General features: G+C 49.0%; 1 protein-coding gene across 1 annotated transcript in view; it reads left to right on the top strand.

Annotated features, from left to right (window-relative positions):
• Nucleotides 1–13,134, top strand: part of Kank4 (KN motif and ankyrin repeat domains 4) — a 47,892-nt gene extending 34,758 nt beyond the window's left edge. The window contains exons 7-9 of the mRNA XM_051156827.1: nt 2,756–2,898; nt 7,405–7,605; nt 12,979–13,134. Of these exons, the coding sequence (XP_051012784.1) occupies nt 2,756–2,898; nt 7,405–7,605; nt 12,979–13,101 (467 nt within the window). The 3' untranslated portion in view covers nt 13,102–13,134. The remainder of the gene's footprint in view (nt 1–2,755; nt 2,899–7,404; nt 7,606–12,978) is intronic.
• Nucleotides 13,135–13,754: the final 620 nt, after the last annotated feature.

The raw sequence follows: 13,754 nt of genomic DNA, 5'->3' as shown, positions 1-13,754 counted from the left end.
TTCCAGGGGATCTTATACCCTCCTCTGGCCTCTACGGGTAACAGGCACGCATGTGGTACACATACACACGTGCAGGCAAGACCTCTATACACATAAGATGCTAAAATAATGATAAAAAAATCAGAGTAGCCAGGCATGGTGGCTCACACCTTTAATCCCAGCACTCGGGGAGACAAAGGCAGACGAATCACTGTGAGTTTGAGGTTAGCCTGGGTTACAAAGAGAGTCCAGGACAGCCAGGGCTACACAGACAAACCCTGTTTCAGGGGGAAAAATATGACTTGGGTGGGATGATGACCTAGAAGAAGGATCTAGATGTTATTTCAAGATGCAGAAGTGAGATGAGTCCAGTTCATGAGCAGGAAAGGTACCAAAAACAGCCTGAGAAATGCCCAAGGAGAGGGGAGCACTGTGAAAGATGAGAAATGAAAAACTACCCGGGGCCAAAGAGCTTCTAGTTTGGACAGTAGGTGAATGGAGGTTGGGAAGGTAAGCAGGAGCCATACGTGTAGGACCTTGGTACCGATGGGATTTGAGTGCTGTTTGAAAGGAAGCTGAGCCGGCTTTTGTGTAGGAAGTACCCAGCCAACAAACCCTTCAGGAAGTGTCACCTGCTGGTAGGACTGGCTCAGCCACAGTTGAGGAGGTGGCGGGCAGAACAGAAGGCATCGCAGGGGTCCACATAGAGACAGTGTAGGCTCGCAGTAGGTGTAGGTGTAGGTGATTGCCTCAGAGGGGTGGAAGAGACCAACTAGCTGTGAGGTGGAAGAAGAGCACCATGACCTGTCAAGCTCAGGTGGCTGAGAAGCTGACGATTCTAAAGACAGAGAGGGCTAGTGGTGGGAAACGCTGCATTTAGTGTGGAGAAGGTTTCCAGTTGCCAGTGGGTCAGAAGGGGTCAGAAGGGTATCGATCTCATGTATATAGATAGGTGATAGATAGATGCAATCAAAACACTCATATATATGTGTGTGTGTGTGTGTGTGTGTGTGTGTGTGTGTGTGTGTGTGTATATATATATGAAATATAAAAACAAATTCCAGATCCAGGATCTGAGGAGATGGTAAAGGTGCTTGCTGCCAAGCCTGGTGAACTGAGTTTGAGTCCTAGGACCTACATAACTGACTCTTGAAAAATGTCCTCTGATCTCCATGTATGCATGATCACACACACACACACACACACACACACACACACACACACACATTTTTTTTTATTAAAAATAAAACCAGACATGACAGCTTCTGTTTGTAAGCGTAGCATTTAGAAGGCTGACACAGAAATATTGCCATAGATGCAAGACCAGCCTGGGCTACAATATGAGACCCTCTCTCAAATACACCCAGCAAGCAATTGTTGGTTCACCTTAGTTAAATAAGTGAGTGGTAGATGGATGGCTTCCATAAACTTCCATTTGACACAGTCCTGTTAAGTGGACTTGAGGTTCTTCCCAGGAGCAGCAAACGACACGCACAGTGGCAGCCTAAAATTCTCTTTGGTATACTGACCTCATCAAAGGATTAAACTGGAGTTCTGGCACTGAGCCAGCAGGACTACTCTTCTTCACGGGTTCAAGGCTGCCATCAGAATAAAGAACTTAGTTGTGTGTGGTACTAGTGCATGGCTCTGTTCTGTTCTTGGGCCCCTTGTTGGGGGTGGGTTGGCAGAGCAGGAGCAGCAGCCACTACGCTGGTCTAGGTGAGAATGCACATACATCTCCACCTACCCACAATCCTTACGTGGCTGTGGACCAGACACTAGTTGCATTTTCCATGTGAGAAAAGAGACTCAAAGATGTCACTAGTGAGATTCAAGATTCAGAACCAGTAAGTAGCTAAGTCAGAATTCCAAACAAGATCTGAATGTTTCTACTGCCCAAAGCAGGTTCCAGGGATTGGACAGTGAGGACTGAAAACAGCCGTTATGTGCATGAAGAAGCCAAAGACTACAAACATAGGGCCAGATATAGCCCTTGTCTTCAAGTAGCTCCAGGACTTGATGCCTGCCTAAAGGGTTAGGTGAGCCAGGCCAGAGTCAAGAATGGATGGCCTAAGATTTGACAGTGGTGAATTCTTGCTGCAGCTGACCAAGAGACCAGCCAGCACTCATTTAACTTGAAGCTTTCGCCTTTGGCACACTCAAGTGGCTGGGGAGGAGCTGAATGCTTCGTTCCTCCTCAACATCAGATTTTTCACACTTCCAAACCTGTTTGTCCTGCATTGTTTTCATGGCCCTGGCACATGGTGTGTGAGCCCTCGGGAAGGCCCTACAGACTTGACAGTCATCTTCAGCTCCGTGTAATATGAGCTAGCAAGAGTGGGCCTCTGGGCATACAGATGAGCATTGTGGGGGTGGGGGGGGGGGGGAGGGTGAGCTCTGCAGCTGGATTGTCCCAAATCTTGCTGGGACCTTCTCCATCATATGGATAGTTTATGTGACCTCTCTGGATTTCAATATCCTCATGTAAGGAAGACCACGTGTTGTGCCTGGGGTTTGCAAAATAAAGTCATTGTCACTGACCCCTGTCTGTGTATCTCTGGCCCTTTGTGATCCTCTCCTGCTGGGTGTGCTCAGAAAACCTGGAGAGAACATTAGCCGCTTCTAATGGCTGCTAAAAGTGTAAGCGGGTGACTCTGTTGTGGAGACACCATCCCACAGTGTTTTAGCTAGCAAGCAGCACCTGTGGATTGTTGAGGTGCAGGGTGCAGTCCGGCTATAACCTGGGCTGCTCCAGCACCCGTTCCCTCCCCTGTAGGTGTCTGCAACGTGGACCTTCAGAACAAAGCTGGCTACACTGCCGTGATGATCACCCCCTTGGCTTCTGCAGAGACGAAAGAAGACATGGCTGTTGTCTGGATGCTCTTGCGAGCAGGGGATGTGAACATCCAGGCAACTCAGGTAAGTGGAGAGCACTCGCTCTCTCTGCTTCTTGACAAATGTTTAACACCCTCTGCTTTCACTCTGCTGTCAGAGTAAGGGAGTTCGGGGAGATCTGTGGAGACTTTTCCATTCCAGAAATGCTGGGGCCCCCCAAAATGGAACCTACCCAAAGCTCTAACATTTGATCTTTCTTAAAGGCTCTCGGGACCTAGGCAGGTTGACACAGGGGTCACTAAGCATCTGGTTTGTGCTCTGGGCTGAAAAGGGGGCAAATTCCTCCTGGACAGGACTTCACTGGGTGGCTGCTGCAGTCTGTCACCTCTGTGAGTGGCTCACCACACCTTGACCCAGGACATTTAGGAAGCTCAGTACTTTAGAGTTAACATGTCCTCTCTCCATAAAGCCTTTTTTAATTTGGTTGTTATTGTTGTGCTTTTGAGACAGGGTTTCTCTGTGTAGCCCTGGCTGTCCTGGAATCCACTCTATAGACCAGCCTGGCCTTGAACTCAGAGGTCTGCCTCCTAAGTACTAGGATTACAGGCCTGTGCCATCACACCTGGCTATTTTATTATTTTTAAGTGTGTGTGTGTGTGTGTGTGTGTGTGTGTGTGTGTGTGTGTGTGTGTATGTGTGTACCTACCAGGTGTATGCAGGTACCCATGGAGACCAGAGGGGTCAGATATTCAGGAATTGGATTTACAGGCTATGTGAGCTGCCCCACATGGGTGCTAGGAACCAAATTCATATCATCTTTTAGAGAAACATACACTCTTAGTCACTGAGCCATATCTCCAGCTTTCCCCCAAAGCCTTTTTTAAAAACAGAGTCATGAATCTCAATCAGACCAATGGAGAGAGAGTGTGGCTGACAGAGCAGGCAAGAGCTGTCACTAGTTACTCACTCCCTGAGGCTATGAGGATGCCTGCCTCCAAGGCCTCTTCTTACCCAGAGGGTTACTGTAGAATTCTGCTAGGACTGAGCAATATACCTCCCATGCCTCTTTGGTCCTTAAACTAACCAGGTCTTAAACCACTCCTGTCCTTCCTTACCTCCTTATCCTTCAACCAGAATGAGTGATACCTGAAGTAAGGAGTGAGGGAGGGTAAAAGGACACACACACACACACACACACACACACACACACACACACACACACACTCAGCGGGGTGGACAGGGGAGATATGAATATATTTGTAGTACTAGTAGCACCTTCAAGAGCCACTCTCATTAGACTCTACCTCCTCCCAATGAGTCCACGCACTAGGTAACAAGCCTTTAACACACAAAGACACTTGTCAGCAAGCCACAGCAGTTGTACTAGAGGAGAGAAGCCCTGAATTCGGAGAACATCAATGTTTTATAACATGCAGTAAGCAAGCCTGACCTGTCATGGGAGACATTGCCTTTTCAAAAGCTGTTTGCTATGTAAACACACTTTAAAAGATCATCTGGGGGTCAGGAGATACAGTTCATTGCTTAAGAGCCATGGATGCTCTTCCAGATGGCCCAGATTCAATTCCAAGCACCCACATGGATGTTCACAACCATCTATAACTCCAGTTCCAGGGGATCTGATGCCCTCAACTGTCCTCCTTGGACATAGACATACGTGCAGTCAAACCACTCATACACATCAAATAATAGTAGTAAAAATTCAAAGTATTTCTGTTGTGCTCCACTCAGACAGTAGCCTGAATGACAGCAAAGTCACTTTGCACAGCTCACCTAAGTGCTTTCAGGGACTCGGGAGATCGTTCAGTGGATCCCCACATGCACATAAAAAGCTGAGTGTGGCTTACACACACCTGTAATGCTCGGTCTGTGGTGGACAGAATCAGGAGCGATGCTGAGGCTGCTGGCTGCCAGCCAAGGAATAAGATGGAGAATTGTAGAGCACGAATGTCATACACTCTCACGCACAGCTACACACACACACACACACACACACACACACACACACACACACACACACACACAAGAGGGGGGGACATCACTTGTGAAAATTGCATGTTGCTGTTGTCTAATAACTTCCTGTTCATGGCAGCACACGGGTGTTTGTAACTCACTTTCTGGTTTTCAAAGTATCCTCACCCACGTACAACTGCTATTCCATCAAGACTCCATACAGTGTTTTAATTTTAAATATTACCCTAAAAAGCATGTTGGCTTTATAATAATAATAATAATGATAATGATAATGATGATGATAATAATAATAATAATAATTATTATTATTATTATTATTATTATATTATCATTATTAATTATTATTATTATTATTATTATTATTATTATTATTAATACAGTGCTCTGCCTGCATGTACACCTGCAGGCCAGAAGAATGTATCAAATCACATTACAATGGCTGTAACCTATTATGTGGTTGCTGGGAATTGACTCAGAACCTCTGGAAGAGCAGCCAGTGCTCTTAATCTCTGAGCCAACTCTCCAGTCCCTGATTTTTTTTTTTTTTTTTTTTGGGCGGGGGGAAAGAAGATGCTCACCATGATGAAAAACAGCCCCTCCTCTTTTCAGAGGTGCAATGGGTTCTCGGGAGGGGGGTGTCAGAGTCGCACCTGGGTCACCAAAGGAAATCTGGGGATCCAAACCTGCAGCTGTTCTCCTTGTGCCCCTGGGATTCTGTGGGAAGGTGGCTGTGCCCAGCAGTAAGGGTGTGAACTAGGGTTCTCTGAGGCACTGTAGGGCCTGGTGTATATCTACTTTGGAAGTGACCGATACTGAGCTAAGTTGTATTAATCTAGCCGGAAGGAAGGTGAGGAGGAAGAGCCCCGGAGTCAAGCTGCTGGGCAGACAAGAATGCTGTTTGCAGCGCCACCAGCATGAGTAGTGGTTGAGAAGAGGACCAGTTAACCTAGTGAGCAAGTGTTACCCCCAGGGCGAGCAACACTCCCAAAGGCAAACATGCCCCTCTGGAGAGGTCTGTCTGGGTTCCAGAGAAATGGGAACTCAGAACACCTAGGAACATGTACACTCACCAGCTGAGCAACTACTACCCACTGCCTCTAACCGCCCCAGTCCTCCCACACAGGAGACCGTGCAGAGCTGAACTTGAATGTGTCACCCACACCAGTGCTGAGTGGCAGAGCCAGGAACTTACTGACTGCCGATCCCCTTTCCTATGGCCAAGGTGACTGGACTCCATCAGCAAAGCATCCTTGGTGCTTTTGACATGAAAGGCATTGCTTAGAGCAGAGGTTCTCAACTGTGCAAAAGACCCTTTCATAGAGGTCGCCTAAGACCTTCAGAAAACACAGATACTTACATTAAGAGTCATAACAGTAGCAAAATTACAGCTGTGAAGTAGCAACGAAAGTAATTTTATGGGAGGGGGCGTCACCACAGCATGAGGAGCTGTATTAAAGGGTCGCAACATTAGGAAGGCTGAGGACCACTGGTTGAGGACCACAGAGGATCTGGAGGGAGAGAAGGCTGGAGCTTGTCTTATTCATGGGAACCTGGCACCCCAGCGGAGAGACGAGCCTGATCTTCAAACTCAAAAAGATTTGGGAAAATACAGTAAGTCAGAGGGAAGACCAGGCTGGCCTTGAACCCACAGAGGTCCTCCTGCCTTTGCCTCCCAAGTGCTGGGACTAAAGGCGTGCACCACCACCACCTGGCAGAAGTGTCACTTTTTAATCAGAAAAATGACCACCTCATATTACTGTGTTTATACCCTTTCTCTTACTTGATTCCTGTAAGAACCACATAAGGCACACAGGAAAAATAATTATAAGATTAATGTATAAGCAAAGGAAAACCAAGATGATTCAGGGAGAACGGCAACCCAGCATGGTCACACATTACACTGCAGAGACACAGCGTGGGGTGGTTATCTAGTCTAACCCATTGCTGTGTCCACTGATGGCCAGGGGGAGATGAAAGATAGCCATGCTGTCACTGACCACAGGTTAGACACAATACAGGGCCTGCAAACGGAGATCTTGTTGAGACAAGAGGGTTGTGGGTATCCTTAAACAAAACCCAAGAGGCATCGAGCCGACTGAGGTTCTCTGGAGAGAGCAGGCATGTGCTAAAGCCACAGCCTTCATCTGCTCCTTTGGTCAACACTTGCCATCACGTACTTGCTGCTAGGCCTTAGGGAGACTGACACAAGAATAACGGTCCCTGGGGGAGTGGCCCAGTAGCAGAACACTTTTCTAATATGTGTGGGGCCCTGAGGAAGGAAGGAACGAAGGAAGAGAAAGAAAGAAAAAAAGAAAGAAAGAAAGAACAGCCCCTGCTGTCAACTTCTTAGCCCCTAAGAGTAAAGAGAAATTGGAAAGCAATCAGTAAGTGCTGTGTTGTTGCTCATGCTGGGAAGCCAGGAAAGCTTTGGAAAGGGCATAGGGTTTGACTGGAGTCATGGGAAAACAGAAGTTAGCCAGAAAGAAAAGGATGTGTCTGGTGTCACAGGCAGAGGGAATATACAATCCATGGCCATTCGCTTGAGAAGTTTCACCGGGCACGCTCCACTCCAGCCTGTGCCTGTCACTCTTTGTGCAGGGAGGCCAGACAGCACTGATGCTAGGAGTCAGCCACGACCGGGAGGACATGGTCCAAGCATTACTGAGCTGCCAGGCAGATGTCAACCTGCAGGACGATGATGGATCCTCTGCACTTATGCTGGCCTGTCACCAAGGCAACGCCGACCTGGTGCGACTGCTCCTGGCACATCCAGCCTGCAACAGCAGCCTGACTGACAAGGTAAGATTTACAGGCAGTTAACCAGGAGCTATTTAGCACCTGTCCTGAAAAGTGTCTTGTCAGCCACAGGAATTCAAGAAACCATATGGCCATAGCAATAAAGTCGACCTCATATGGCTGGCATAGGGTTTAAATGGCATAACGGATGGCAAATGCTCATAGTCTTGGTGCTGCAAAATTCAGGAGATTAAAACACTGTGCTGAGGAGATGTGCCTGGGCTGGGCTTGGGCCCTGAGCCTCCTCTGGCAATACCAGCATGTGGCTTTGAGGCAGCAGCTTGAATGGGACAGCTCTGTGTCCAGAAGAGACTTTGGGAAACCAGGCGATGACAGTCTATAGAGACAGCTCTGTAGTCATTAAACTGACAACACTTCCCATGACACAGATCTGTTTTGTGGAGTGACCCATTCCACCAAGCAAGCCTGTTTGTTGTGGTGCAGTCAGCGATAGTAAACTACTTTGTAAGACAAGAGCCTCTGGAAGGAAGAGAAGGTAGCCAACATGTTTAATGATATCAAGGATCAAGGCGTGTGAGCCTCATGACAACCTGTGAGGTTGGTTCCACAGCTGCCGCCGTTTTGCAGGAGGAAGCAGAGTCACCCAATGGTCAGGTATATGCCCACATTGCCCAGATGGTCGAATCCAACTCCATGCTAAGCTCATGCCCATGACCGGAACTCTGTCTCTCTAATGTCTCACTGAAGGAACCTAGCCTGGCCACTGGATCCCCTACATGTAATAGAGTGCTTGCCACAGGTGAGCAACCCACCAACAATCGAATGAATGGCCCCTAAACCTTAGGGTTTGATCACAAGAAAGTGACCACGTTGCTGATCGTTATGGTGGGCCACATGTCCACAGCACCTGTGAGGCTAATCTTCAACTGCCCATCACCCCTGATCAGCCTAAGACTACAGCAAGCAGTTCTTGGAGCAGAGACTGAGTCTGGGGCCCAACACTAGTAGCATTAATGTTGGCATTGTAGTTTAATGCTATAAACTGGCATCTTTGTGCTCAACATCCGCAGTTCAGAGGGAGCAAGAGTCTGGAAAGGAAAAGAGCCCATTGCTAAGCAGGGATAGCAGTTCTTCCTGGACACTGTTGGACGGCTCAAGAATGATTGCTAGGACTGATTTTAAACTCAGCATTCATGAGTTTGGATCTGAGTTCGGGGACTGTGTGCCTTCTGGTAGGTGAACAGATCACCCTAAGTCTCTGTGCACACATCTGTAAAATGGGTATAATGGCGAGCTACCCAAATGCTTAGTGTTTATAAGGCACCCTGCTGGCCAGGACCACAACACCTACAGCAAAGGTCCCAGCATTTCAACAGGCTTACCAAATGCCTTGATGTTAACAAGTGTGTGTTGGGAGTGAGGACCATGAAGACCTGAAGTCAGCCAAGCAGGGAGACTGGCCCCCAACTGAGAAGCCAGCCGGCCACCTCCTGTGGTCCTCAGGAGGGGTGACATTGTCATTCAGAGGACAGTTTGGAACTGTCTGGAGACATTTGTGTTCCTCACAAGTTAGAAGAGAGCTCCTGGCATGTAGAACCAGGAAAGTTGATGAACATATGCAGTGCACAGGATCAATAAAGAATTATGAATTACCTAGACCAAGCCAGGCACGGTGTGCGCACCTTTAATCCCAGCACTTGGGAGGCAGAGGCAAGTGGACGTCTGAGTTCAAAGGCAATTTGGTCTAAAAGCAAGTCCCAGTACAACCAGGGATACACAGAGAAACCCTGTCTCAAAAAACCTGGTCAAGGGTTTGGGGGAGGGAGAGCCAGGGCGACACCAAGGAGCAGGCTACTGCAGAGCAGGGCCTGGCACGGCAGCGCTCAGTGCTGGAGGAAAGGGAAGGCCAGCCCATGTGACCTTAGCCGGGGCTTGTAGGAGTCACCCAGGGCCTAATCGCATACCAGCCTCTCGGATCAGGCCTCACTGAGGATCCAACTTCTTCAGGGCAAGGGAGAGCACAGGGTCTCCAGCAGATGAGTGAGAACTGCTGATGAGATCCACCAAGCACCTAGTACCCAGTGTCAGCTCACATCATAACACTGTCATCCCAGCCATCCCCTGTCTTTGGAGGCTCAGATGTCCACAGATCTCCCGGAGATTCACTTGGGACAGAGAATCGTGCTCTGGAATGTTTTTTTTTCTCTCATCCACAAAGTTTGATAAAAGTACAGAAAACTGCAGGCACTTTCCCTAGGCTTAGGAGTCAAGTGGGGGGTGGGGGGGACTACTATGCTTTCTCTGGGGGCCCCTCAGCGTGACAAGGAGCAGTAGTGAGGCCTGAGCACCAGATGCCAGCTTCTCACTGGGAAGGGCTTATTTGGAGGCTGTTTCAGAACATCCATCAGATGGGAACATTTCTGAGACAGATTGTGCTTTGATCACCTTTACCTGATATGCAGTGGGTTCGTGACGAGTCCTTGTCATATTGAAAGACCCTGTAGCGTGCATGTGTGTGCACGCGCGCGCGGACACACACACACGCTGTCTGTGCAAACCCTCCATTCTAGCTCACAGTCAAATGTGTGCCCAGCCTGCAGTGCTGTGGAGTATGGCTCAGCCTCCTTCTGGCCTCCCTTCCCCAGACTCTGGGGGAGGCATTTACACGCACGGACACTCTTCCTAGGTGCTCTCTTTCTCCCCACCTCCCATTCTCCTGTGTGCAGCTTAGAAGCCCACAGACAGAGGTCACCATCTCCAGATGGAGCCTGTCAGGAAACGCATAGCCTCTGGGACTGGCCCTGTGGCGTTTTCCCATGGTAACAGTCACCACACACGCTGTTTACAAAAAGCCCTGGATGGCAAAGGCCAGCTTGGAACACCCGGTGAGGACAGCCCTCCCCCCCACCCCCACCCCTCCCCTGAGACAATGCAGGGCTCTCTGCTGAACAACCCCGCTCTGCTAACAGTACAGACACCTGCCCTGGCCTCGCTCCAGGCCTGCTCAGTCAAGAAAAGACTCCTCAGCATCATTTGGCTCCTTTACCAACTTGAACCAAACCCCTCTGCCTGCGCAGTCCAGCTCTCGAAAATGCTTAGGGCTGAGCAAGGCTGGGAGCCCACCTGTGCCAGGACCAGGCCGACTGAGCTCTTACGCTTACAGAAACCAGAACTGACCCAGTGATCTCAAAGACTCCAGCCTAAAAAGAAAAGCGCAGGTGGTGCAGCAGATGAAAGGGTAGCCTGGGATACATTAAAGGCTAGCCTGGGATACATTTGACCAAGTCACTGTTTCAAACAAAAGCAAGAGGTGGAGAGACGGCTCTGAGGCTCTAGGAAAGGATCCGGGTTCAGCTGCTAATACCCACATCAAGTGGCTCACAGTGCCTCTAGGCTCTAGGGGCTCCAACTCTGTAAACATCCACACCCACACACCCACACACCCTACACACCCTACACACACACACACTTTTTTAAAAAAATCATAAAAATGACAAAAAAGCAAAAAAGGAGGAGGAGGAGGGCGAGTAGAGAACTGGCCTGGCATATCAGAGGCCAGCCTCTTTGAGCCCCAGCACCACACAAAACTGGGCCACAGTGCCATACAGACCTGTAGCCTCAGCACTCTACAGGTGGAAGCAGGGAGATCAGGAGTCCAGGGCCATCCTTGACCTCAACTGATTCCTGGCCAACTTGGTCTATATGAGACCCTGCCTCAAAACAACAGTGTACTCCTCCCTTGGAGCCCCTCCCACCCCGGTCCTCTCTCTGCTGCGGAATTAGGAATGCTAGTAGAACTTCGGTGACAGTTGGGCTCCATCCGCTGCAAAGGGAGAAGCCTAGAGAACTTGACATGTTGGCATGTCCCACCTGCTCCTCTGAAAGATGTGCCGTATTTCAGGAAGTTAATTCCACTCTATATAGTCACAGTGAGAGCAAAGTGTACAGTAGGCAGCACAGACAGCCTCAGACTGGCTTTACTGCTGAGTCAGTCATCAAAAGAAGTGCAGTTTCAAGCCAGGCGTGGTGGTGGTGGTGGCGCACGCCTTTAGTCCCAGCATTCGGGAGGCAGAGGCAGGTGGATCGCTGTGAGTTCAAGGCCAGCCTGGTCTACAAAGTGAGTCTAGGACAGCCAAGGCTACACAGAAAAACCTTGTCTCGAAAAACCAAGAAGGAGAAGAGGAGGAGGAAGAGGAGGATGAAGAAGAGGAGGAGGAGGAAGAGGAAGTGTAGCTTCAAAGCCATTTAGCTTTCATAAGAGACTGGCTGTCCCCTCGGAGCTCACCCTCCGACACGCAGGCATGTAGGCTTTCCCTCCATCCCTGTGCAGCCAGCAGCCCTGCCTAAGGAGGCCCAGCTTCTTTAGACTGCAGGACTCAAGCTCTTGGCATAGTGGGCTGTGCAGTGGAGGGAGCGTTGCAGTGACGTCAACCCGGGAATTGTCCACTGGCTCAGTTGGCAAAGAACTTGCTATGTAAACATGAAGACCTGAGTTCAATCCCCCAGAACCCACAGCTGTAAAAGCATCCAGGCTTGTAGCACATGCTTGTCATGGGCCTGCTAGCCTTGCCCACTTGGAAAGTTCCAGACCCTGTCTCAAAATGAACAAGGTAGACAGCACCCAAAGAACAACACCTTGTGCTGAACTTGCACGCACACACACACACAGTGAGAAAATGCGTTGCCAGTGAGCTTACGATTGTGTACACATAGAAACAACCTTCCAGTATGTGGCAAATTTCTAGAATACCATGGGCTGTTTTAGCAGCCTCTAAGAAGACACCTACATTATAAAGACTAACAATGGGGAAACATCTCCTAGTACACTGCAGTAAGTTACAATAAAAGGAGGTTCAAGGTAGATTCAGGCCACAATTCCTCTACTTTACAACCAACGATAAAGCCGAGTGGTGGCAGTGCACGCTTTAATCCCAGATCTCCGGAGGCAGAGGCAGGAGGATCTTTGGGAGTTCGAGGCCAGCCTGGTCTACAAAGGAAGTCCAGGACAGCCAAGGCTACGCAGAGAAACCCTGTCTTGAAAAACAAAAACAAACAAATAAAAAAACGAAACCAAACAAAAAAACAAACCCAACCATAGATCTGCCCAGGAGCAAAGACATCGGAAACACAACAAAATGCTAATGTTCACTTAGATCTCTGTACTAGGATAGGAAGTGTTATTTTCTTTCCTGTATCTTCCAACTTTCTTAAGTGTTGAAGGTCTGGCAGCTCCTTCTCTGTTCCCACTAGCACAGGCTCCCCAGGACTGAGGGCTGCCCCCGGGCTACCTGAGTCACATCTCCCTCTGGTTTGCCTGACATTTTCTAGCACGCTTCTCAACATGGTCCCTACTCTTCTCAAGGGGCTGAGAGGCAGATAAGATGATTTCTTTCTTTCTTTCTTTCTTCCCTTCAGGCTGGCCGAACGGCTTTGTCCATCGTTCTGAATTCACCTGCCCACGTGGAAATCGCAGAGCTTCTGCAGGCCCACTTGGAGCAGGGCAGGGCCCAGGGCCTGTGGGAGCTGAAGAAGAACTAGCAGCCAGGAGGAAAAGGTTCTTTTTCTGGACTGCCCCCCTCCCTGCCCCCGTTGCCCTTAGAGAAAGCTGGGGTCACAGCTAGAGGGCCACCATTCAAGAGAAGCTATGTCAAATATGCCCAATACATTCCCGTCATGTAATTCTGCTCATCAAGATGCTTAGTAGCTTTTTGCCTCAGGCCCAGCTCCTCCCCCACCCCAACTACGTGGGCTTGAAAGCAGGGTGTGAGGTGCTGAGTGCAGGCTGCAGTGGGGTTGTCCAGAAATTCAGAACATCTTCAGCATTGAATTCCTCTCGACTCTTGTCTTTGCAGCCCTGTGTAGTGAGCAGGTGGGTTAAAAAGCACCTTTGCACAGTAGAAAAGCAATACTTTTTACATGGGACTTTAAAGTGCACTGTCTTTTTGTTTTTAATCAAGTATGTATACAAATATGTCTTACTGAATATGCATGTCTAGAGAGGATGGGAGAGGAAATCTAAATTCAGGCACACCGCGACACTTCTGAGCACTCCAGGGCCTGCAATTTCCCTTTCGGAAGTAAGCAGAAAATCTGATCCAACAGTTAATACTAGGTGCATGTTGACAAAGTCCAGTTATTTCAGCTGTTCCCACACGATGAAAGAAGCAAGCCAGGCATGGTGGCTCACGACG

The sequence above is a fragment of the Acomys russatus genome, chromosome 2 (assembly GCF_903995435.1).
Source record: "Acomys russatus chromosome 2, mAcoRus1.1, whole genome shotgun sequence".
NCBI classification, from domain to species: domain Eukaryota; kingdom Metazoa; phylum Chordata; class Mammalia; order Rodentia; family Muridae; genus Acomys; species Acomys russatus.
This window is presented reverse-complemented; position numbering and strand designations above follow the sequence as displayed.